Raw genomic sequence first — 26,446 nt, 5'->3', positions numbered from 1 at the left:
TTGTCTCTATTAGTGTAAAACAGGCAAACTATGCCCCATGGGCCAAATCTGTCTTACCACCTGTTTTGGTAAATACGTTTTTGCTGAAACACAGCCAGGCTCTTTTATTTACGCAGTGTCTATGGCTGTTTTCATGCTACAATGAGAAAGTGGAGTAGTTGCGACAAAGACTGTACGGCCCATAAAGCCTAAGGGATTTAAGACCCAGCTCTTTATGGAAAAAGTTCACTAAACTGTGACCTAGAATTCACCCCGTCTTTAGTTTTAAGATGATACTGATTGCTCAGAGTCCAGGACAATTGCTTCTGGAAAATCTCTCTAGATTAATCTGATTATATATATTTACACATTAAACTTTTATTTGAAATTTCACATATGATGTGATTATGTATATATATAGACATGTGAAAGATGTGTGTGTTTGTTGTGTGTGTGCATATTTTCTTTTTGAGACAGAGTCTGGCTCTGTTGCCTAGGCTAGAGTGCAGTGGCACCATCTTGGCTCACTGCAGCCTTGACCTCCTGGGCTCAAGTGATCCTCCCACCTCAGCCTCCTGAGTAGCTAGGACTATAGGCATGTACCATCAGGCCTGGCTAATTTTTTGTATTTTTTGTAGAGATGAGTTTCATCATGTTGCTCAGGCTGGTCTCAGACTGCTGAGTTTAAGCCATCTGCCTGCCTCAGCCTTCCAAATTGCTGGTATTACGTGTGTGAGCCACTGCGCTCAGCCCTGTATATATACATTTTTTTAGGTAAAAAATACTTATGAGGTTATCAATGCTCTATGAGATAACTGTTAAACAACTTTTTGCTTGTCAAAAACTATAAATGAAATTGAGGCTGGGTGCAGTGGCTCACTCCTGTAATCCCAGCACTTTGGGATGCTAAGGCAGAAGGATCCTTTGGGGCCAGGAGTCTGAGACCAGTTTCGACAATATAGGGAGACAGGGAGACCCTCATCTAAAAAAAAAGAAACAACTATAAGTGAAATTGAAAAGCAAACGATGAATGAGAAAAATAATTACAATGCCAAGGTTTTGTCTCTTCCCACACTTTATTTTTCAGAAAGGAGAGGAAAAGAATGTCATGTCTAATGTATAGTAGATGGTTTTAGTTACAAACAGAGGCAAAATCCTTACTGATCAAGTTGCCATGAAAAACCAGAGACCTCATCCTTTGGAAAATCATAACATATGATTTCAAATGTGTGCACTGACTGTACAAAAATTCGGAAATATACAAAAGAGTGTCACTCCTCTAAGTGCAGGAACCATGTACCTAGCATCATACCTGGTATATAGAAAGCACTAAATGTCCATGGAATAAATGAATGAATGAATATCATGCCTTCACTCAGCCGAGCAAAGCAGGTTCTCACCAAAATACTCCCACCCATTTGTGAGAGTAGTATTTTTTCTGAGTCTAACAAGCATGTACATGATACCAAAGGCTTGGCCCTGTTACTGTTCTGTCGGTAGCTCATGCATGTTTACTGAAGTGGGTTCAGCTAGCTTGGAATGTGATCTTTGAAACTGGACTACATTGGTTGGTTTTATGCATATGGCTACATGGAAAGCTGCAAGTATCCTGCCTCTCCTTGCCGTTAACCTGGGTCAGGCTCTATTCGATAGTAGCTTCTCTCCTTACTCTTGTGACACAGTGTGTCTATCCTACTGGTTACCTAAGGCTTTATAAGTGAAACATAAAAAAAAAAAAAATGAAAGGAAGCTTGCTAAATTGCTTTTATCAGTTTCACAGCATGGCTGAAGCTGCCTGCAGTATAATCCCTCTCTCCATCTCTAAAATGTCCTTTAACCTATAAAAAAATTCAACTTCCCCAAGCCATAATATCTATTTTACAATAATCTTTAGGAAAAAAAAGGTTAATAGCTACTCTGGCATATCTCACATCAAAGACACTGAAAAGTGAGGTTCAGAAACAAGGTCGAAATTTAAGAAACTCCTTTAAATTCTTGGTTTTTGAGTAGTGGATCCTTTTCCTGGCTTCCCTGGAAGAACACGGCCTTTGCACGGTTGAGAAAGACGCTCAGGCCTTTGCTTCTGACCACATTCCCAGGACTATTTTCTATTGGTTTGTATTCCTTGTGTTTCCTGGAAACAAAAATTGGTTAGCTATTTTTAAAAGACTGTCAGTTGAAATAAATTACTTTATACAATCTTTTTCATGCCAGGTTTAAAAGGATTCATTCCATTTAACATGACTGTCAGTTTGCAAGACAATGGTGTCTTATGAAAGTACATTAATTTACTCTCCTTCATGCGAGAAATGTGCCTGTTTGCTACAATTTGAGATTATCATATTAAAATTAAGTTGACAGGCCAGGTGCGGTGGCTCATGCCTATAATCCCAGCACTTTGGGAGGCTGAGGCAGGTGGATCACGAGGTCAAGAGATCGAGACCATCCTGGTCAACATGGTGAAACCCCGTCTCTACTAAAAATACAAAAATTAGCTGGGTGTGGTGGTGCATGCCTGTAGTCCCAGCTACTTGGGAGGCTGAGGCAGGAGAATTGCTTGAACCCAGGAGGCAGAGGTTGCAGTGAGCCGAGATCGCACCATTGCACTCCAGCCCTGGGTAACAACAGCGAAACTCCGTGTCAAAAAAAATAAAATAAAATAAAGTTCACATACTTTTGTAAAGTTACTGACATCTGGTAGCATTTGTAGGATTAAAAACAAACCACAGCAAGATTAATAGGCCAGTTTGGTATTCTTCATTCAATGGAAGATTATCCTCCCCCACACATAATGTTTAAAAGCAAAAAAGGGAAAAATGGCCCATTTACACAGAGATATTCTCACTTTTGACAATACACTATAGTGATAGAAAGCGTAGGAACCAAAACTTACTTGTACACCAAGAGGGAGATCACAGTGACAAATATGGCCAAGCAGCCAACAGAGATGAGAGCACTATTTGCCATCCTTAAAGGGGAAGCTGGGTCTTAAAACAGAAGCAAGAGCATATTAGTCATTCATGTCTTCCACCTAGAGGACATGCCGCTTATAATGCCATTAAATAAATGAGAAAGGCAGCCATCATGGAAGATGTTTGGCTCCCTCTGGGCTTTCAGTAATCTTTTCTATTAAATAATACATAGTCTTTGGGTCAGCTTATCTTCTATTTAGAGAATGAGTCAGCATGTCTGGAACACTGTGGTAAGGGCTTGGGGTAGCGATGTCATGTCCTGGAGACACCTGCTCAGGTCTTGGGTGACCCAGCAACACCCCTGTGGGGAAAGGCTCCCGTGATCAGGCGGCTGTGCCTCCAGCTTCCTCTCTCACCACCTGCCTTCCAGCGGTGCTAAAAATCCTGGGAGTGGACACTCCCCATGCTCTTTCAGACCTCCATGTCCCTTGACAGGAGTGCCCTCCCCCTGGCTCATGCCTGTAATCCCAGCACTATGGGAGGCTGAGGCAGGAGGAACGTTTGAGTCCAGGAGTTCAAGACCAGCCTGGGCAACACAGTGAAACCCATCTCTACAAAAAATTAGCCTGGCATTGTGGTGCATGCCTGTGGTGCCAGCTACTCAGGAGGCTGAAGTGGGAAGATTGCGTGAGTCTAGGAGTTTGAGGCTGCAATGAGCCGTGAATGCCCTATTGCACTCCATTCTGGGCAACAGAGTGAGACCCTGCTTCAAAAAAAATCACCAACTTTAAACTTTTCCTTGTAATATCTGTCACTGTTCACAGAATCAGGGACTGGTTCCTACTCTACCTAGAACTGTATCTTGTGCCCAGAACTGTGCTGAGCATGGAATAGATGGTCAGGGATATTTGTTGAAAGAATTGTAGGTGCTTCATGAATACCCATTGAATTGATACATAAAAGTCACTTCAGCTAAAAGTCTATAGGTTTGCCTTTGAATAATGATCTATTTCTGAAATTCTGCCTTTGAAACCCAAGCTAGTAAGCTACAATCCCCATTGAATTAAAAACCTTCCTTCTGAGCTCTCATTCTCTCTCTCTCTCTCTCTCTCTCTCTCTCTCTCTGTCTGTCTGTCTGTCTGTCTCAGCCTCCCCTTGCTAAGTTTTGTATTTTTAGTAGAGACAGGGTTTCACCATGTTGGCCAGGCTGGTCTGGAACTCCTGACCTCAAGTGATCCACCCTGCTTCAACCTCCTGAAGTGCTAGGATTACAGGCATGAGCCACCATACCTGGCTGGAAATACATGTTTTTGTTTGTTTGTTTTTGTGGCCAGAAATACATGTTTTAGAACATTTTACCTTATGAGACAGGCTTCAAGTCCAAAGGAGTTATAAGTGAATTAGCTATTAGATTATACCTGACAATACTCAAATTAAGGAGTGAAGTGAGTGCTTAATGCAAGGGTCCCCAAACCCTGACCATGGTCCAGTACCAGTATGGGGTCCTCCACCTGTTAGGAACTGGGTCCCACAGCAGGAGGTGAGCAGCCAACGACTGAGCATTACTGCCTGAGCTTCGCCTCCTCTCAGCTCAGCGGCAGCATTAGATTCTCACCAGAGTGCAAACCCTATTGTGAACTGCACATACAAGGGATCTAGGCTGCACACTCCTTATGAGAATCTAACTGAGGCCTCATGATCTGAGGTGGAACAGTTTCACCCCGAAACCATCTCCCTGCCATCCCCATTCCGTGGAAAAACTATCTTCCACGAAACAGGTCCCTGGTGTCGGAAAGGTTGGGGACTGCCACTGTCATGGGTACACAACTTAACCTTTCCCTTTCATCCTACCAGGTAGCACTTCTTCTAAGCCACAAGTAATATCTTACAACAAAGTTGATTCTTGTGACATTCAGCTAGGGCCATTAGGGTAGAGTCCTAATTTAAGGGTTGGGGGAAGTTGGATGCCACCAGTAAATGCAAATTTCTAAATGAAATTCCTTTGCCTTCTTTGTTAACATTGTACCTTTCCGAGCATTAGGAGGGCAAAGAGAAGTTTTTCTGGTGAAGATGTGAAGAATAATAAGTTGCTTTGTTACTGTGTCGTGTAATGCTTGGTGGAATTTGGGAAGGGAAAGAGAGGATACATGGTAAATTTACATTGTGTCTCATTTCTCTTCCAGGTTTCATATTTTTGCACAGGTGGATTTTCATAAAAATGTGGTATCAGCCTCTCCTTTGCTGTTGTTTCATTGGAGAATATTGTTATTTTTTTATATTGGCCTTTACACTTTCTCCTTGAAATAAAAATCTGCTCAAGCATTCAGTGATCATATCTGTTGTTACTGGTTCATGGTCACAGCTGAGTGTTTTTTTTTTTTTTCATCAAAAGGCTTTTCTTTGGTCATTAGTTCACTGGATGTCTCATCACTTCCCTAAGTAGATTTGCTGTTAGATTATAATGCCAGTTCTCAAATCCTGATTAGTAAGAGTTCAATGAATTTTGCACTGAAATAAAATTAAACACTGACAATAAAGGCCTAAATAGCTCTAGCATTGGATACACACTTTACCTGCAATATGAAATGCTCAGATGGCCATAAAACAAACCTCACCTCTGTCAGGAACAGAAATCAGGGTGCTTGTGAGAGCCAGGCTTGTGTCATCCCCCAGGGTGAGGTTCACACAGTATGTCCCAGACCCATTGAAGGCTCGTCTCACAGTCAGCAGACACGTCTCATCCACGTCCACAGCGTCGCAGACTGTGTTCTGGGTGACCTCGCAGGTGGGGTCAGAAATGATGGTACAGACCTCAGTGGGAAGGCTGCCACAGGAGAGGTGGGCGAGGGTGCGCAGGGCACAGAGACGGGTAGAGAGGAAAGTCATTACAATTCTATGAAATTGAATTCTGCCTCATTGTTACTCAAACTATAAGATGCCAAATTGTTAGTCTTACCATTTACTCTTAAGCAAGCCTGTGTGCTGACCTATACCATCCTCTGCATCTTCAAGAAAGCAAGGCCGTGGGGTGGAGGAGAAAAATAAGATCTCCCCCAGGGGAAGGGACTCATGGAAACCACAAGAAGCCCAGGTCACTCCCTCTACATTCCTTCTACATCCCTTGAATGTTCGAAGATGCAGATAGCTTGGGTGTTCAGCAGACATATTACTAAATGCCATAGCCAGCCCTGCCTAGGTTCCTGTAGAAGTATAACAGAAACAGCAGCAGCTGTTTTTGCAGGACTTACTATGTGCTGGACACAGAGTTTTATTATCAATTTAGCTTTCCTCAGAGATCCTTGTTCTGAATAATGATCTTGCTTATTCCCCTCAATAGCTTTTTTTTCTTTCTTTCTTTCTTTTCTTTTTTTTTTTTTTTTTGAGACAGAGTTTTGCTCTTGTTTCCCAGGCTGGAGTGCAATCGCATGATCTCAGCTCACTGCAACCTCCACCTCCCGGGTTCAAGGGATTCTCCTGTATCAGCCTCCTGAGTAGCTGTGGTTACAGGCACCCGCCACCACTCCTGGCTAATTTTTGTATTTTTAGTAGAGACGAGGTTTCACCATGTTGGCCAGGCTAGTCTTGAACTCCTGACCTCAGGTGATCCACCTGCCTCAACCTCCTAACGTGCTGTGATTATAGCCTCCCAAAGTACTGGGATTATAGGCGTAAGCGGTCACACCTGGCCCCTCTCAGTAGCTTTTTGAAGAAAGTAACATTATCCCAGTTTAACAGATGACAAACCAGCTCAGGAAGAGAGATTAATGAGTTCAAGTCACACAAGCTGTCAGGAGTGGAGCTGGGACTTAAACAGAAGAGGTTTGATTCATCTATCCTTGATGCTAGGCTACCTGCCATTGCTGTCCTGACCACTGTCTCACTCCTGGGCAGCCTTCTTGGATGGAGAGACCAGGCTCTGATGTTGGGCTGGTGGGGCGGGGCCTGGGATGGGGGACAGTCCATCTTCTCACCAGCCAGGCCTCCCGCAGCAGCTTCACTCCCTGGGTCAGCTCTCACTCTATTTTCTACCACCCTCACCCTCATTCTGGTCCTCTCCCCAAGGTGGAGAGCTTCTTAGCTCTTGTTTCCTACAAAATAAAGCCATATCTTCATATCACTTCATTCTCTTGATTACTTTATGTATTCACATACACATATATTTTAATTAGGTTCCATATATATATATATATATATATATATTTCCATTAACTAAATATACATTAGCAAATTAAATCATTTGTTAATGTACATTTAACTGATATAGTATTTATATATTCATTCATTTATATTTAGTTTATTACATACAGTCATGACCAAATCATAGGAAACCAAATCACATAATGCATTGGAAAGAGCTTTGTAAATTCTGAGAGAGAGGATTGTCAGGCGTTGGTAATAATGTTAGCACAGACAACTTCCCAGGAGCTTAACAGCCCTCCTATGAGCCACACTCTTCTGGCTACCAGCCTTCCATCGGTAGGCCAGTTTTGTGATTACTGGGGGCCTCATTTGCCTCATCTGTAAAATGGGGAGGCTCATAGAATTGTCATGAGGATTCAATATGATAGCAGGTGTAAGGTGTTAAGAATATAGTAAGTTCCCTGTGTACCAAAAAAAAAAAAAAGAATGTAAGTGTTCAGTTATTATAATTATTGTTCAACTTGATTGTTAAAGGTTTCTTAATTTCTCAACTGTAGCAAAACACGTGAGTGCTTAATAGCACCTCCTAGGGCCCTTCCTGTCTAGGGTTACCACTAAATAGGAATTCAAATCAACTTAAAAGGGGTAACTGGTGGTCAGTGCCTTTGTTCAGACTTGGGGACATCACTTGACCCATGCCTCTGTTGGAGATAATGTACTCACCTCCCTTGGCAGGTCACGACAAAGTCTATTAGGGAGTTGTCAGGCTGTGGCACGCGCATCAGGATGTCTGTCATCTTGATGATGTTAACCTCTAAGATTCCCTCTAAAAAATAACCCCCAGAGAAAAACACATCAAAATACAACATAAATCAAACCAAGCTAAACAATCACTCTCCTATAGACTGAATGTTTGGGTACCCCCAAAATTCATATGTTGAACCCAAGGAGATAGTATTACAAGCCAGGGCCTGTGGGAGGTGGCTGGATTGAGGGTGAAGCCTTCATGAGTGGGATTAATGCCCTTATGAAGGAGACCCCAGAGAACCTTTCACCTCTTCCACTGCATGAGGACACAGAAGACTGCCATCTGCCATCTGTGAACCAGGAAGTGGCCATCACCAGACAGCAAATGTGCTAGTGCCTTGACCTGGGACTTCTCAGCCTCTAGAACTATGAGAAATTCCTGCTGTTTGTTTATAAGCCACACAGTCTATGGAATTCTGTTACAGAAGCCTGCATGGACTAAGGTAAAGCTCTTAATATATCAGAAAGTAAAAACATTAAAAAAGGAAGACAGCCTTCTTGCCATACAAAAACACGTCACATCCAGGAGTCTACCCCCATAGCTTAGGATACATATCCATGCAGCATTTTCAAAGTCAAACTGAAATGTTTTTCAATCCAATCTAGATTTTTGTTTCTAGAGCCTCTGTGTGCATCAGAAAGTAGCACTCCATCTTGGAAGGTGTTTCAGGAAAGGGTAATCCTGGGTGGACACAGCCCCAGGTTCAGGCTTTGGCTAGCTTCTTGGGTGGCTCGGACTCAGGGGACACTGCTTCGGCTTCCACCTCCAACCTCACTCCCAGAACCAGCGAGCACAGGTTGGGCTTCAGTTCCCATCTGTCCTCTCTGTTGGATGCCTTAGGGCTGTGCCCAAATGTACAGCCATGTGCGGTGGCTCGCTCTTTCCCCTCTTCCCATACAAGTGTGACTTTGTGAAAATTAACTAGGGGAAGACAGTGGAAGTTGTGAGAATGTGATGCTAGCCTACCTTTACCCTACATACCCCATTCAGATGGCTGGGCTGCAGAGATGGGATACAGGCCCAGGCCTGGCTCATTAGTGTGTGGCCTTCACAGAAGTCTCATTTCCACCAGGATGTGGGAGGAAGGCCGGGGAGGCAGGTAAGAATCTAGAAATGAGTAGTGTCTTTGCTCTTGCATGTGTGGTGTCACCTTAGACAAGGAGAGGCGTGTCCCTACCACCTACCTCCACCCCTTCAGAGTTAGCAAAGAGAACAGGCAACCCTAGGTAGAGTCTAGCAACCTTTCTCACCAGTCCTTGTCTTCAGTCTTACCTACAATTGTGATGGTGGCATGAAAGTGACCATATCTGTTAACCTGGCAGTTTTCATCAGGAATCTTACTCAGCTCTATGGGGTTGTCACCAGCAGGTCCTGGGATGTTTGAGTAATAAGATTTCACAGTAGTTGCTAAGAATGTAAAAGATATACATGATAGAAAAAAAAATCTAAACATTTGTCATTTTCTCTTTAGAAAAATATCAGGAATACTATACTATGAAATTGCTATAGAAATTTGAACTAAATGTGTCATAATTCACACAGATGTGAGAGCTGTAAGGCACTATAATTGCTAAATTATGTAAGTAAGCGTAATTCCACATTTTGTGTTAACACAAGAAGTAAATAAAAGGTTGAAGCTGTATTAAAATGTGTGATACAATGGTCATGAAGAAAGAAACCTGGCCATAATAGATGAAGTTATATTTTAATCTTGGAAGGAGGTATTCTGGGCTCAAATTCCAGCTCCCCTTGTTTTTAGCTGTTTGAGCTCATAGGCACATCATTTAATCTATTTTTGCCTCTATTTGCTCATCTGTAAAATCAGAACAACACTTACTGTCCTCTGGGGGCTGAACTATGAAATTTAAAGGAGATAAAGTATATAAAACCTGCTGCTCATCACTGCTGCAGAGGGAGTACTTAATAAATCTCAGTTTCCATCTTCTAGTAATATAGGAAAAGGTCATTCTTTCTCTGTCTGAATGTCTCACAGCTCCAAAGCTTAAATTCTAAAAGTCTTCTTGTGATTAACAGAGATGTGAGGAAGGAAGGGAGGAAATACAAAGCATTTTTGAAAAATAAGTCTTGAGTATAATTAAAGCAAAGATTCTAATGTTCTATTAGTTACAATTTAACAGGCTCTAATTAAGATGTCACTGCTCCTTTAGCAAGATAAAAAGTCTAGAAAGAAAATAATGATACTGAAAATACAATCTTCTTTTTCTTTTTCCTTTTTTTTTTACGAGATGGAGTTTCGCTCTTGTTACCCAGGCTGGAGTGCAATGGCGCGATCTCGGCTCACCGCAACCTCTGCCTCCTGGGTTCAGGCAATTCTCCTGCCTCAGCCTCCTGAGTAGCTGGGATTACAGGCACGCGCCACCATGCCCAACTCATTTTTTGTATTTTTAGTAGAGATGGGGTTTCACCTTGTTGACCAGGATGGTCTTGATCTCTTGACCTCGTGATCCACCCGCCTCGGCCTCCCAAAGTGCTGGGATTACAGGCTTGAGCCACCGCACCCGGCCCACAATCTTCTTTTTCATTTCAAAAGACATGTGAAGTGGACTCAGTCTTGGGGAAGGGCATCAAAGCCTCATAAGAGCTGCATCTCTAACTCAGTGACAAGTGAGTGAAGCTGGCTGGGAGATTTCTCCAGGGCTTCTCAGACCCGTCAGTGGGTGAACTTCCCTGTGATCTTCCTGGGCCCAGAACAGGCTTCTCAGCGCAGTTCTCAGAACAGGTTCAGAAACAAGTGCTCGACCGCACAAACTTTGGGAAATGCTGCTCAGGTAAAGCCCAGAGAGGCCTAGACACTGTGTTAGAACGAAGGCAGTGGTTTATAAGCAGGAAGGCCTGTGGCAGCCTCTTGGGACTATCCCTTGACTTTCACATTGATCCTCTGGAAATGACAAGACAGTCATTCTGTCTGTTCAAATGCTCTATTCTATAGTGATAGGATTGTTTATGCAGGGCATTCAAGTTTAGTAGCTCTTCTCCAGAAAACCGCAAAACTTTTGAAGTTCTCGACAGGAAGAATTTAGCTGTCAAGTTAGAGCACGGAATCATAACTCTGCCATATTTTAAAATAATGCTTCTCTTGCTCTGCATATGCTTCAGTGCTAAAAACGAAATAAAACTTATTTTCTTAAAAATGTTGAAATAATAGAAGTCCATTAGATAGAATGCTTATAAAATGCATATGGAGGCCGGGCACAGTGGCTCACACCTGTAATCCCTGCACTTTGGGAGGCCAAGGTGGATGGATCACTTGAGGTCAGGAGTTCAAGACCAGCCTGGCAAACATGCTGAAACTGAGTCTCCATTAAAAATACAAAAGAATTAGCCGGACATGGTGGTTCATATGCCTTTAGTCCTAGCTACTAGGGATGCTGAAGCAGGAGAATTACTTGAACCTAGAAGGTAGAGGTTGCAGTGAACTGTGACTGCACCATTGCACTCCAGCCTGGGCAACAGAGTGAGACTCAGTCTCAAAAAAACAAAAAACAAAAACAAAACGAAACAAAAAAGCGTATGGAGCTATAGAGCTTTGCAAACATTGCGCCTACAAAGTTATAAAGTCAAGGTATGATTCAAGGGCTAATGGAGAGAAATGCACACCTTAAAAGACAAATGAGAAAGAAGATCAGCTTCATCCTTAATTCAGTATTTATGTCCCTGTTGCCCAAATAATGGTGTGAGAACTCTTAATTCTCTGGGAAAGTAGGAAAGTTCTACATGATATGATGTTATTTTATATATAGAGAGAATATTACAGTAATCAGCATCGGTCTTACAAAAGATTTTTCTTTCCTTTCCAGATTTGTTCACAAGTCTGAAAAATGAACTATCGCACTGTTAGCTAAGGAAAGAGAATTCTGTGGCTTAAAAATAGCACACACGCATCTGTCTTGGGATTTAACTCCATCTTCCTGTGTCACCTCTTCAACTTGCTTCTGCCTCACTCCAGCATTTGCATTTGTTTTCTATTTTTGGCTGTGCATTATTATGAAGCCACTTGCCAAAGCAGAGAGAACATAATTTTTTGGCCAAACAATAAAATAATGCTCAGTCATTCAAGCCGTTTAATATGGGCAGTATAGCTAGAAATGTTCCCTAGAAGGGAACATTTTTGAAAAATAAGTCTTGAATATAATTAAAGATATATTCAAGATATATATCTTAAAGATATATATCTTTAAGATAGAAATGTCTTTTAGAAACGTCCCTCCTTGTTCTCCCTAACACCTGGTTTAAGGCATTTTGGGGTTGATAACGGTTGATTTAACATTTCCTTTTTTTTTTTTTAGATGAAGCTTTGCTCTTGTTGCCCAGGCTGGAGTGCAATGGTGTGATGTTGGCTCACTGCAACCTCCACCTCCTGGGTTCAAGCGATTCTCCTGCCTCAGCCTCCTGAATAGCCAGGATTACAGGTGCCCACCACCATGTCCAGCTAATTTTTGTATTTTTAGTAGAGACAGGGTTTCACCATGTTGGCCAGGCTGGTCTCAAACTTCTGACCTCAGGTGATTCACCTGTCTTGGCCTCCCAAAGAGCTGGAATTATAGGCGTGAGCCACTGTACCTAGCCCACGAGTTTATTTCTTATGGTCTCACCTAGACAAAAATTATAACAGAAATTTTAAATAGCTTTTCATTGGCTTCAAATATATACATACATATATATATATATACATTTGAGACGAAGTTTCACTCTTGTTGCCCAGGCTAGAGTGCAGTGGCGCAATCTTGGCTTACCACAACCTCTGCCTCCCAGAATCAAGTGATTCTCCTGCCTCAGCCTCCTGAGTAGCTGGGATTACAGGCATGCGCCACCATGCCCAGCTAATTTTTTGTAGCCTCAAATATATTTTTAAGACATGCTATGATATAATTAGTTTCTAAGAAAAACAAGCTAGTTTAATAAAAATGTAATTCAAAATAGACTAACATTAAACAACCTAACATTAAGTCTTTTACCATTCTGGAACTTCTTTTTTTTGATACAGAGTTTCACTCTTGTTGCCCAGGCTGGAGTGCAATGGTGTGATCTCAGCCCACCGCAATCTCCGCCTTCTGGGTTCAAGCGATTCTCCTGTCTCAGCCTCCTGAGTAGACGGGATTACAGGCATACATCACCATGCCTGGCTAATTTTGTATTTTTAGTAGAGACAGGGTTTCTCCATGTTGGTCTGGCTGGTCTTGAACTCCCGACCTCAGGTGATCCGCCTGCCTCAGCCTCCCAAAGTGCTGGGATTACAGGCACAAGCCACCACACCCAGTCATCATTCTGGAACTTCTAAACATTAAAGGCATCTGTAATTTATTTTGAATTTTACACATGGTCCTCTTATTTGTAAAAAAAGATTATTAATATTTATAGATAAATAAATTATTTCTAAAGGATTGCTAGAATGAAGCTGTATGTATAAAGTTGTTCAATACAGTTATTGTTGTAGTTGGAATTAGGATTAATCTAATCATCCATAAATAAGAGAATGGTGGGCTGGGCACCGTGACTCATGCCTATAATTTGTGTCTCAGACTATTAATACAGGGTGACATTGAATCAATCATGCCTTATATGCACTTTGGAAGGCTGAGGTGGGTGGATCACCTGTGCTCAGGAGTTGGAGACCAGCCTGGGCAACATGGGAAAACATCATCCCTACTGAAAAATAGAAAAATTTGCAGAGCATGGTTGTGCATGCCTGTAGTTCCAGCCACTCAGGAGGCTGAGGCAGGAGGATCACTTGAGCCCAGTAGGTGTAGCTTGCAGTGAGCTCAGATTGTGCTGCTGCACTCCAGCATGGGTGTCAGACCAAGACCCTGTCCCAGAAAAAAAAGAAAAAAGAAAAGAAAGAGAGAGAATGGTGAAATAAATTATAGTAGATATGCTCTACAGAACACCATGCAGCCATTGGATAAAGTGAGATAGATTTATATGTATTAACAATGGAAAGATGTCAATAATGCTTGTTAAATTAGAAAAAAAATGTTAAATTTGAAAAAATTTGTAAAACAATATGTATAGCATGAACCCATTTATATAACCAAAACAACAAACCTTATGTATATATATAGTATGTTTATAAGTACATAGGAAAAGATCTGGAAAGAAATCCTACCAATTATTATTATATATTTTTTTGAGATGGAGTTTCCCTCTTGTTACCCAGGCTGGAGTGCAATGGCGTGATCTCGGCTCACCACAACCTCCGCCTCCTGGGTTCAGGCAATTCTCCTGCCTCAGCCTCCTGAGTAGCTGGGATTACAGGCATGTGCCACCATGCCCAGCTACTTTTTTTTTGTATTTTTTGTAGAGACTGGGTTTCACCATGTTGACCAGGATGGTCTTGATCTCTTGACCTCGTGATCCACCCGCCTCGGCCTCCCAAAGTGCTGGGATTACAGGCGTGAGCCACTGCGCCCGGCCCAATCCTCCCAATTATTAACAGGGTTTAACTCTTGGGAGGAGAGTATGAGTGGGGGCTTTTGCTTTTTACTCTAGACGTCTATATTGTTTTAATCTTTACTAAGGAATATGTATAAGTTTTGTAATATAAAACATTTTTGAGATAATCAAAATTAGTGATAACTTGGGTTACTTTAACTTAGATATGCTTGATTTAGCAAGCTCTCATTTTATTGCTAACATTTTATTGTACCAGTTTATTATTTATAACAGGTTTTTGCAAAAACAAGAAGCCCCAGATGTCATGATGGACCATCATGGACTTAGTCCATGGCGCCCTCTTGTGTCCAGTGAGAGGATGTCAGCCTATTGCTATCCCCAGTTTCCTGGGGTGCTGAGCGCAACTGGCCCAGTGGGGAAGCGGTGATGGCACGCGGTAGCGTGGGGAACGAGATAGAAGCCAGTGCTTCCCAAAGTAGACTCTTAAGGACTTCATGAATGTCCCCAAACTATTAATACAGAGTGGTGTTGAGTTAACCATGACTTATATGCATTTATTTCTCCACCAGAAATACTCTCAAGCTGCATTCTTTCTTAGGCCATTTAGAAATTGCCTTCAAGTATAGCTGTGTTTTCATGGACACTGGGTGGGTGTGGGCAGGGTAGAGAAAGAAATTAGTGAGGGAGAGGAAGCAACATAGAAAGGGCCTGATCGTTTATGAGGGGCCGGTGTGCCTTCTCATAGCCAGTGTGCCTTCTCATTTTTGTTTATTTGCATTAAAAAATGGCAGATAAACAAAAATGTGACAGGTTAGAAGAGGGGAGAGTGTGTACACACAGCAGGGGCCAGCGCAAATGAGGAAGGTCAAAGAGCTTTCTACGAGTCACTGAATTCTATTTGCAAAGTGACTTGAAATACGTTCTCCCTTCTTCCGTGTTCTATAGGTGTAACATGGTGATAAATTGGCTTTAAAAAATCAACAGGTACAAAATGGAATCACTGCAGAGTCACTACAATATCCCCTTAAGAAGGGATTTCATAATATGACCTACATGAATATTTTGTTAGGCATTAAGGAACCCCCCTCAAAGATCACTGGGAAACCTTACCTAAAGAAGGGGTGGGTTTTGGAGGTCTGGGAGGCGGTGGCGGACAAGGTCCTGGTGCTGCGGCTTTTACAGTGAGGTTAAGGTTGAAGGTTCCATTGAGCACATACGTGTGATTCACAGTATTATTCATGGAAACAAGCAGGCCAGTATTATCCCCGAAGCTCCATTTGTAGCTAATGGTAGAATAATTGAGGAAGTGGCTAGGATCATGAATCAGAACGTCAAACATAATGGGGAGATCTTTGAGGAAGGTTTCATCGGATGAATTTCGATCGTTCTTCTGGGACATAGTCACAAATACAGGAATCTGATCTAAAAGATACACCCCCCCCCACAGAAAGAAAGAATGCATGACTGCTTGATTGTAAATGGAGGGCTTCGGTTATGCTTTTCGGTTAAAATAGCAAAATGAGGGATACTCTAGCATTATTTTCCTTTTCTTTTTTTTTTTTTTTTTTTTTTTTGAGACAGAGTTTCGCTCTTGTTACCCAGGCTGGAGTGCAATGGCGCAATCTCGGCTCACCGCAACCTCCGCCTCCTGGGTTCAGGCAATTCTCCTGCCTCAGCCTCCTGAGTAGCTGGGATTACAGGCATGTGCCACCATGCCCAGCTAATTTTTTTTTGTATTTTTAGTAGAGACGAGGTTTCACCATGTTGACCAGGATGGTCTCGATCTCTCAACCTCGTGATCCACCCGCCTCGGCCTCCCAAAGTGCTGGGATTACAGGCTTGAGCCACCGCGCCCGGCCCAATTTTCCTTTTCATATGCAAGTTTTCTGGGGTTTCCCTAAGCTATTCTGGAAAACAGATGGACTACAACTAATTAGATATACAAGCTTAGGTAGGGGCCCAGATGAATTGCAACCTAACCCCGAACACGTGGCCTTAACTCTTTTTAAATCCATTGACGTCAACAGAATAAAGTGCCTCATCCTGAGTGCACAACACTCACCTGTTACTATGTACACATCTTTCACTTGTGCGATGGGAACATATGCCAGTCGGTGTCTTCTATAGACGGCCACTTCCATGAGTTGAGGCCCCAGTGTCACATTGGCTGTGTTTATGGAAACTCTCGCTGAACATCCTCCCAATTTCTGGAAATACTGACCTTCGGGAGGATGGAAATTTTTAGTTACTGGCTGCATTACATCATCATTATAGCAAGTTGTTCCTTAAAGACTAGCAGCCATCATTTATAGATTGCTCGGAGGAGGGAAAATAGGGGGCCTATAGTGCTGCTTCAGAAAGGGAGATGGTGCTCATTTTAATGTAAAATCTTATAAAACAAACCCACAGTTACACACATGTAATTGTATATAGTTGGTTAAAGTGAAAAAAACTGTTTATGGGATAATACAATTAGCTTTTAGTTTACAAATAAATACTTTTCACGTTAAGTAGTTTGACACCTGAAATACATGTTTTCCCCAAAGAAAATACATTTAATATAATGATGAGGTGTCCAGAAGACTTAAAAAAATTATTTATCCAAAAACCTACCTCATTTTTGTTACTATTGCCACTATATTACTAAATGGCTTTTTAAAAGGGGACTGGTATCCTCCATCTCCTAATAGTATTTGTATTATAAAAATACAGTAACTCTTTGGGAGGCCAAGGCGGGCAGATCACCTGAGGTCGTCAGTTCAAGACCAACATGACCAACATGGAGAAACCCCATCTCTAATAAAGAAAAAAAAAATTAGCCTGGCATGGTGGTGTGTGCCTGTAATCCCAGCTACTCAGGAGGCTGAGGCAGGAGAATAGCTTGAACCCAGGAAGTGGAGTTTGCAATGAACCGAGATTGCACCATCGCATTCCAGCCTCAGCAATAAGAGTGAAACTCCATCTCAAAAAAAACAAAAACGAACAAACAAACAAAAAACAACCAGTAAGTGATGAAATAGAGGATGAGACATAAAAAAAAAAATGGAGTGGTTCCACAGGCACTTTCCTAGCACACCCCTGAGTCATTCTTTTTCTTTCTCCAACCCTCCTTGCTACTAGCTAACAGGTGGAAGTAATTCCTCTGCTTCAGGGCTCTAGGAGATTTAAACAAATTTTTAAAACCTGTAACTCCTCTTGCTAGCATTCCCAAATCAAGAACTTTCTAATCCCATCAGGGGGCCTGGCTTAGACCTGTCACTGCCTAGGTGTCTTAGGTGGAATGCTTTCGAGACCAGGTTGTTTCAAGACCCTGTTTGTCACAGCGTCAAACATGTGAGAAAAACACACTGGTTTCTTGAGCAGTGTGTGATTTGGAATCCTCCTTCACCTTGAGATGCAGGGGTAGTTCCATCAGAAGTTATTAAGGGAAGGGTATCTCTCAGGGGTTATTCGTGAGGAAAACGTTAGTTCCAGCTCTGAGAGGTGAGACCATACTTAATTGAGGGAGAATATCAGTGAACTCAAGAGACCTCGGTGGAAGACAGAAATTCAAGACAGTCTTGTTAGACAGATAGAGCAATTTCTAGGCCAAAGGTTGATTTTAAATACATGTTTTTGATTTAGTTAAGTTACTGGGATGTTTACATCCAGTTTAGTTAAGTTACTGGGATGTAACACTCCTGGCTAAAGAGTCCAGGAGTGTTAGTGAACATAAGGATTCCATGCAAACTGTCAGAATTCTGTCATGAGAGTGACAAGTCAAAGAAATAATGTTTGGTGAGTTGGCTGACGGGGTCATAATGGTAGTGAAAAGTAAGTCAGCTTTAAGGCAATTGATTTAGATAGATGAGCATTATATCTGACACAGCTTATAGTCTGTTCAATGGGTATGTACTGTTAATATTTTGTCCTGATTTGTAAATAATTGAAGGAAGAGGAACTCTAATTTGTGATGAAAGAGGAAACATTTAGAAATCTGGAGGCTGCTCAATTGGTAGCAGTTTTCAAATACTCAGTGTCAGGTGGCACCTGGTGACATTTTAAATTAAGAATTTACCACCCTAATTAATAATAACCTAAAAATGCTCCTCCTAAAAGTAATCATTTCCCCAATAATAAAGCAAAATGAATACCATTTGTAATTTAAAAAAAAGACAGAGTGGGCCAGGTCGAAACAGAATAGTAGCTATTTTATTTCTGCACAATAGAATATTATGCAGCCATTAAAATAATGTATGAAAATTTTAAAAAATCATATTATCAAATGCTCATGATAGTAAGCAAAAATGTGTATATGATCTTAATAATGAGCTTAATAAATACTAGCAAAGAAAACACCATAATATTAACAATGATAATCTCTGATGTTAATTGTGGATAATTTTTTTTGCAATTAATTCAAGAAAGAGATGTTAAGAAAAATTACGGATAATTTTTATTTTTTATTTGTACCTTTTCTGAGGATTCCCTACAAATAAATAGCACATGCCTCTTTAAGTCTTAAAAATTTTTGAGAACATAAAAACCCAAAGAATAAATCAACAAATGCTCATCAATGTGCCATTCTTTTTTTTTTTCTTTAAGACAGAGACTTGCTCTGTGGCCCAGGCTGGAGTGTAATGGCACAATCTCAGCTCACTGCAGCATCTGTCACTGGGATTCAAGCAATTCTCCTGCCTCAGTCTCCCAAATAGCTGGGATTATAGGCGCCCACCAACACGCCAGGCTAATTTTTGTATTTTTAGTAGAGATGGGGTTTTGCCATGTTGTCCTGGCTGGTCTTGAACTCCTGACCTCAGGTAATCTGCCTGCCTTGGCCTCCCAAAGTGCTGGGATTATAGGTGTGAGCCACTTCACCCATCTTGTCATGGTTTTAGGTAGAAAAATATTAAATAGTTTTGGTTTTTTGAAAAAGAGCTTAATCTTTTTGTTTTTCTCTCTCTCTTTTTTTTTTTTTTTGATACGGGGTTTCGCTCGTTACCCAGGCTGGAGTGCAATGGCGCGATCTCGGCTCACCGAAACCTCCGCCTCCTGGGTTCAGGCAATTCTCCTGCCTCAGCCTCCTGAGTAGCTAGGATTACAGGCATGTGCCACCATGCCCAGCTAATTTTTTGTATTTTTAGTAGAGACAGGGTTTCACCATGTTGACCAGGATGGTCTCGATCTCTTGACCTCGTGATCCACCCGCCTCGGCCTCCCAAAGTGCTGGGATAACAGGCTTGAGCCACCGCGCCCAGTCCGTTTTTCTCTCTTTTTAACTCTGCTGTCCTGGAGATCTGGCAAGGTTTAATGAAGATTTCATTTTTATATCACACTGTCAACCCATGCTAAGGAAAGTTAGCAGGGTAACTGTTATTAACTCTCAGTGTTATCATTCTCAATTACAGAATAAGAAAAGAGAAGATTGAAATTTTAAGGAAAGGTAAAGAAGAAACTTAGCAGATTGAAAAAACCAACCAAGTGTGTGGAAGACGTAGACAAAATTCCATCTTCTCCATCCGGGGTGGTGAGGGAAAGGTTTCCCATCGGGGAAGATGTTATGATGGCTTTGGTCAGTGGCATTTTCCCAGTCACTGTCCTCTGACCATGCTGTCCAGTTGTAAACATACGGATCAGCAGATAAACCAGTCTCTAAACAGAGAAAGAAACCAACCACGAGTGTTATCTGGGCTCAGAAAACCCAATGTGCATGCATCACTGAATTAAACACTTTTTTGTATTTTTTCGTAACTAGTTTAAAAGCAGTTAGAGAACTAAACACTTATGTAGAACTCACCCAATGGTATGCCTACAATTTGTGCACTTTTCTGAATATGTTATATTTCAATGAAAGTTTTACACAAAGCAATTATTCAGGCAAGTCCAATGTAGAGGTATCATTTGATGTATTTTTCTTCTTATCAGGTTTCAAAATCAAAATCCTATTCAAATCAAACTGAGAGATACTTTATCTTTTTATTTGGACACATTCTATCTGCCGGTATTTTTTCCTGACACATTTGATGTCATTACTATTTATTCTTAAAGACTTCAGCACACATGTCTTAGAATAAGAGCATTTTTCTACATAGCCATGACACCATGATCACCCCAATTAAGGTATGCATATTTTGGGGGGCTATTTTTGGTGCTTTAAATGATTTTAAAGATCCCTCTTTCCCTCTCTAGATAAAGATAGATAGATATAGCTATCCTATATCTACATATGGTTATAGATATACGGAGAGAAGCAGATATGACAGATGACTATAGTTAACAACAATTTATTGTATATTTCAAAACAGCTAGAAGAAAGATTTGAGCTGGGCCTGGTGGTTCACACCTGTAATCCCAGCACTTTGAGAGACTGAGGTAGGTGGATCACTTGAGGTCAGTTCAAGACCAGCCTCGCCAACATAGTGAAAACCTGTCTCTACTAAAAATACAAAAATTAGCCAGGTGTGGTACACGTGCCTATAATCCCAGCTACTCGGGAGGCTGAGGCAGGAGAATCGCTTGAACCTGGGAGGCAGAGGTTGCAGTAAGCCAAGATCGTGCCACTGCACTCCAGCCTGAGTCACAGAGTGAAACTCTATGTCTCTTAAAAAAAAGGAAAAAAGCCGGGCGCGGTGGCTCAAGCCTGTAATCCCAGCACTTTGGGAGGCCGAGGCGGGTGGATCACGAGGTCGAGAGATCGAGACCATCCTGGTCAACATGGTGAAACCCCGTCTCTACTAAAAATACAAAAAACTAGCTGGGCGTGGTGGTGCGTGCCTGTAATCCCAGCTACTTAGGAGGCTGAGGCAGGAGAATTGCCTGAGCCCAGGAGGCGGAGGTTGCGGTGAGCCGAGATCGTGCCATTGCACTCCAGCCTGGGCAACAAGAGTGAAACTCCGTCTCAAAAAAAAAAAAAAAAAAAAAAAAAAAAAAGGAAAAAAGAGAAAGATTTGGAATGTTCTCAACACAAAGAAATGATAAATGTTTGAGGTGATGGATATCCCAATCACCCTGATTTGATCATCATAAATTGTATGCATGTATCAAAGTATCACATGTACCCCAGAAATACGTATGATTATCATGTATCAATAAAAAATTAATCAAAAACTGGGCAAAAAATCCAAATAGACGTTTCTTTAAAAAGTCATACAAAAGGCCAACAGTATATCATTGTTGGTAGGAATGTAAATCAGTACAACCACTATGGAAAACAATAGGGAGGTTCCTCAAAAAACTAAAAATAGAGCTACGAGCTAGGCGCGGTAGCTCACGCCTGTAATCCCAGCACTTTGGGAGGCTGAGGTGGGTAGATGACCTGAGGTCAGGAGTTTGAGACGAGCCTGGCCAGTATAGTGAAACCCCGTTTCTACTAAAGATACAAAAATTAGCCGGGCATGATGATGCATGCCTGTAATCCCAGCTACTTGGAAGGTTGAGGCAGGAGAATCACTTGAACACAAGAGGTAAAGGTTGCAGTGAGCCAAGATTGTGCCACTGCACTCCAGCCTGGGTGACAGAGCAAACCTCTGTCTCAAAACAAAACAAAACAAAAACCAAAAACAAAAAACAGTTGTTTCAAAAAAGGTGAGAAAAATGTTACAAAATATTAAATGCTTAATTTTTGTTAAGTATAAAATACTTTGCATAAAGAATTGAATGTTTTCCTCACAGGAAGATAAAAAATTAATAAAGAATGAATATATTGACAGCTTAATAAAAGTTCTAAATAACAGCATCAGATCATAAGTGCATTATTAAATAGCCTTGTTACTGACTGAAGAATCTCAATAATTAGCTCCATTTTTTGAGCATGTACCATTCTAACAAGATAATTTCCCTTGATATATTTGTGTCATTGGTTGTCTTTTTTTTTTTTTTTTTCAGACGGAGTTTCGCTCTTGTTACCCAGGCTGGAGTGCAATGGCCCAATCTCGGCTCACCGCAACCTCTACCTCCTGGGTTCAGGCAGTTCTCCTGCCTCAGCCTCCTGAGTAGCTGGGATTACAGGCAAGCGCCACCATGCCCAGCTAATTTTTTGTATTTTTAGTAGAGACGGAGTTTCACCATGTTGACCAGTATGGTCTCGATCTCTTGACCTCGTGATTCACCCGCCTCGGCCTCCCAAAGTGCTGGGATTACAGGCTTGAGCCACCACGCCTGGCTGGTTGTCTTTAACATGGACAGAGAGCTCATTACTTTCACTAAGAGCAAAGCAAAATCAAAATATACACATTTTAGCATGTGCCAGCTACACAGCATTTGCTTAAGAAATCCTTGACAGCAGAAATTAGACTGATCAGCAAACAGCTGTCAAATTGGCTATTCTTTTTTTTTTTTTTTTTGAGACAGAGTGTCACCCTATTGCCCAGGCTGGGTGACAGAGCAAAACTGTCACGGAGTGGCGTGATCTCAGCTCACCGCAACCTCCACCTCCTGGGTTCAAGTGATTCTCTTGCCTCAACTTCCTGAGGCAAGAGACCACATGCCACCACACCCGGCTAATTTTTGTATTTTTAGTAGAGACAGGGTTTCACCATGTTTGCTAGGCTGGTCTTGAACTCCTGACCTGGTGATCGGCCCGTGTCAGCCTCCCAAGGTACTGTGATTACAGGTGTGAGCCACTACGCCTGGCCAAATTGGCTATTCTTTGAGGAGAAAAGAGTTCCAAGTAATAAAAGCAAAATATGAGAATCAACAAGGTATTCTCTGTCCAATCAACTGGACACTAAGGAAAAGCAGGGGCTGACAGTGTGGCTTTGGAAGAGGGCTCCAAGCAGGGCAGAGCCACCAGTTTGCTGCAGTAGGTCTGGCTGAGGTTGATGTTGATGGAGGGGCTGTGTAGGACCACACACTCACCCTGTCTGTCATCCAGCTTGTGGAGTGCAATGGCAAGGTATGAGAGCAGCATCCGGTACTTACAGGAGCACCCGTGATCATTAAGGATTAGAAATTGGGTCTCTAGTAGCTTAGGAGAATACTGTGTTCTTACCATTTCTGCAGTTCTTCTCATAGACTATGTTGCCATCAGCGTCTTCCTTTTGGCATCTAGGGAATACCAGGTTCACCACAAATGTTATATTTGAGCCCACGAGGGCTGGTGAGTCACTGGTCAGGACCGCCTGCACACGGCCTCCTAGAGCATAAAAAAGTGGGGCTCGATGATCCAGCATCTTTCTCCTTTCATTCATAAACAAACATTTAGAGGTAAATTTATTATTATTATTATTATTTTGAGATGGAGTTTCATTCTTGTTACCCAGGCTGGAGTGCAATGGTGCGATCTCGGCTCACGGCAACCTCCGCCTCCTGGGTTCAAGCAATTCTCCTGCCTCAGCCTCCCGAGTAGCTGGGATTACAGGCACATGCCACCATGCCCAGCTAATTTTTTGTATTTTTAGTAGAGATGGGGTTTCACCATGTTGACCAGGATGGTCTCGATCTCTTGACCTCATGATCAACCTGCCTTGGCCTTCCAAAGTGCTGGGATTACAGGCTTGAGCCACCACGCCCGGCCTGGTAAATTTATTATTAAGGACCAGAGAACCGATATGCCTCTTTATAATATATTAAATTTATATTTGGTATTCCTCACTTTCGCTTTCGGAGTACAACACTCTAGAAGATAAATTACAAAATAAATCAGATGAGTTAAATTAGATGAGTCTAATCACAGCAAGAACATTTACCTATGATAATTAAACAAATCAGCTCAGTTGGGTTAAGGAGGCAGGTTTTAAAAGCTCACATTTTTAAATCTCAAAACCAATGGTTGAAGGACGCATTTTTTTTAATCTAAAAAGAAAGATTTTCAATTTCTGGTAAGCCACACCTTTGAGACCATAAAAATGGCTTTGGAGTGACTGGGTTTCTGAAGATGCCCATTCCCACTTGGTTACATAGGTTTAAGGCTAAATCTGCTCACTCTTCAAACTATTCCAAGAGCTACCCATTTGGAAATTTCTAAGATTACTTGTGGCTTAGAAAGTGACAGTGCTGGGCTTAAGAAAACACTGCCAAATCCAAGTGTCCCCCACTTGGTAATGAGAGCACTGTCATTCATGAAAATGACATGAGCCATGTGATCTAAGAGGCTTTACCATCTACAAGACTTACTGAAATAGGAAATTGCAGGTGTTTGGGTTGAATCTTTTGACTTACCCTTCCAGGCGTTTTTCCACCTCATGTCTCCCCTCTTCCACACTGGGTAGAGTTTTTCATTCCAATCATTTTCATCAGAAGACCAGCCATTTAATTGATTGTGCTCCCTCGTGTAAGGAAGTGGTCTTTCATTGCCCAACACATCATGAAATCCTGTATCAATATTCGAAAAACAAATTCCATTCTTCATTTAGTAATCACCTAACAGTGGTTAAAGAAACTTTTATTTCTTACTGTTGAAAAGCATATACATAATATATTTAGCATATCAAGTAAACAAAGGGTTTTTTGTTTTTTGTTTTTTTTTTTTTGAGAGGGAGTTTCACTCTGCCATCCAGGCTGGAGTACAGTGGCACCATCTTAGCTTATTGCAATCTCCGCCTCCCAGGTTCAAGCGATTCTCCTGCTTCAGTCTTCTAAGTAGCTGGGATTATAGGTGTGCACCACCACACCCAGCCAATTTTTGTATTTTTAGTAGAGATGGGGTTTCACCATGTTGGTCAGGCTAGTCTTGAATTCCTGACTTCATGATCCACAGGCCTCAGCCTCCCAAAGTGCTGGGATTACAGGCATGAGCCACTATGCCCAGTGAGTTCTTTGTTTTTTAAAGGAAGTCTACTGGAAATATCTTGATTACAAACATTCAAACTCTATGCCTTTATGTACTTTAAATGAATCAAATAAAAATTTTGAAAGTCAAATATTTTTTAGCCATCACTTGGCTTCTCAATATACATCCTCTGAATATTTGGATTTGATATAATATTATTAGGAAAACACAGATACCAATGATCTTTAGAGCAGTTTTTGCATTTTTTTTTCCCATTCTGAACTACTCACTTGACTAAAGGAATGTCATGCTCAGGAGTGCCTTCAAGATTCCAAGTGATGGACCAGGAAGTTTACTGATAAACAGCTTTTTAATGGTCTGTCTTGGTGATTGTTCCGTATACTTTGTGTAGTCTACATTTGTTAGGTAGAGTGTTTTCTTTTTAAATGTTGTTTATGTCAAGCTAGTTGATAGTGTTTTCTGTGTTCCTGCTGATTTTCTGTCTACTTGTTATTTCAGTTACTAAGAGAGAAATCTTGAAATCTTCAATTATAATTGTGGTTTTTCCAATTGCTCATTTCTTCTTCCTGTTTTTGCTGTATGTATTCTGAAGCTTTGTGGTCAGGCACATACTATATGTTCAGAATTGTTATAGCTTCCTGATGAACTAACCCTTTTCTCAACAGGAATTGAGACTCTTAATCCCTTGTTCTAAAGAATACTTTGATATGAATACTTAGTGTTTAACTGGTATATCTTTTTCCACCCTTTTACTTTAAAAAAAAGTTTAGACTGATGTATGTATGTTTCTCCTCATCTTTACATTTTAAACCTATGTGCATTTTTATATTTGAAATGAGGTTCTCCAAAGAGAGCATATAACTGGATTTTTAAAAATCTAGTCTGACAATCTCTGCCTTCTAGTTGGAGTGTTTAGATAATTCACATTTAATATAATGATCAATATAATGAAATTTAAGTGTACTGCCTTGTTAGTTGTTTTCTATTTATCCCCTCCGTTCCTATACTCTTTGGGGTTACATTTGGATTCCATTTTATCTTTATAACTAGCTTGTTAGTGATAGCTCTTTCACTTATTGTGTTCTGAGTAATTGCTCTAGGCTTATAATATTACAGTTCTTTTAAAATTCTTTCTAATCTTGAGTTGGCATCTGCCTTTTTGCCTTGCTTGACCAGTCTGGTGGTCACATGAATTGTAGCAGACTGGTTGGTTGCCTACCAAGATGCTGTTCCCTGCCTGCAAGCTTCCTTCTTTTTCCCCCTTGCTGGCAGAGTTTCTACTCTAACAGTCCAAAATTCCAGAGTATCACTTCCTAGCTTTCCTTACAATTTGGGCAGGAGCAGATGATTTGATCCTGGCCAATGAGAGCTGAGAAGCAGTCTTCTGGGTGCTTCTGGGAAAGGTTTTCCTCCTTTACAATAAGAAATATGTGAGTATAAACTCAATTTTTTCCTCTCAGAATTGATTTGGGAGATGGCAGTGTAATG

General features: G+C 41.3%; 1 protein-coding gene across 2 annotated transcripts in view; it reads right to left on the bottom strand.

Moving 5' to 3' along the window:
- Nucleotides 1-1,036: 1,036 nt before the first annotated feature.
- Nucleotides 1,037-26,446, bottom strand: part of GPNMB (glycoprotein nmb) — a 29,109-nt gene continuing 3,699 nt past the window's right edge. For both annotated transcript variants that reach the window (XM_003935119.4, XM_074379614.1), the window contains exons 2-11: nt 24,388-24,540; nt 23,219-23,362; nt 19,708-19,881; nt 16,313-16,471; nt 15,361-15,672; nt 9,112-9,246; nt 7,755-7,857; nt 5,507-5,715; nt 2,873-2,966; nt 1,037-2,113 (exon numbers count right to left, since the gene is read on the bottom strand). In XM_003935119.4, the coding sequence (XP_003935168.1) occupies nt 1,954-2,113; nt 2,873-2,966; nt 5,507-5,715; nt 7,755-7,857; nt 9,112-9,246; nt 15,361-15,672; nt 16,313-16,471; nt 19,708-19,881; nt 23,219-23,362; nt 24,388-24,540 (1,643 nt within the window). In that variant the 3' untranslated portion in view covers nt 1,037-1,953. The remainder of the gene's footprint in view (nt 2,114-2,872; nt 2,967-5,506; nt 5,716-7,754; nt 7,858-9,111; nt 9,247-15,360; nt 15,673-16,312; nt 16,472-19,707; nt 19,882-23,218; nt 23,363-24,387; nt 24,541-26,446) is intronic.

Source organism: Saimiri boliviensis, chromosome 10 (genome assembly GCF_048565385.1).
Source record: "Saimiri boliviensis isolate mSaiBol1 chromosome 10, mSaiBol1.pri, whole genome shotgun sequence".
NCBI classification, from domain to species: domain Eukaryota; kingdom Metazoa; phylum Chordata; class Mammalia; order Primates; family Cebidae; genus Saimiri; species Saimiri boliviensis.
The sequence above is the reverse complement of the archived record's forward strand: the minus strand, read 5'-3'. Positions and strand labels throughout refer to the sequence as shown.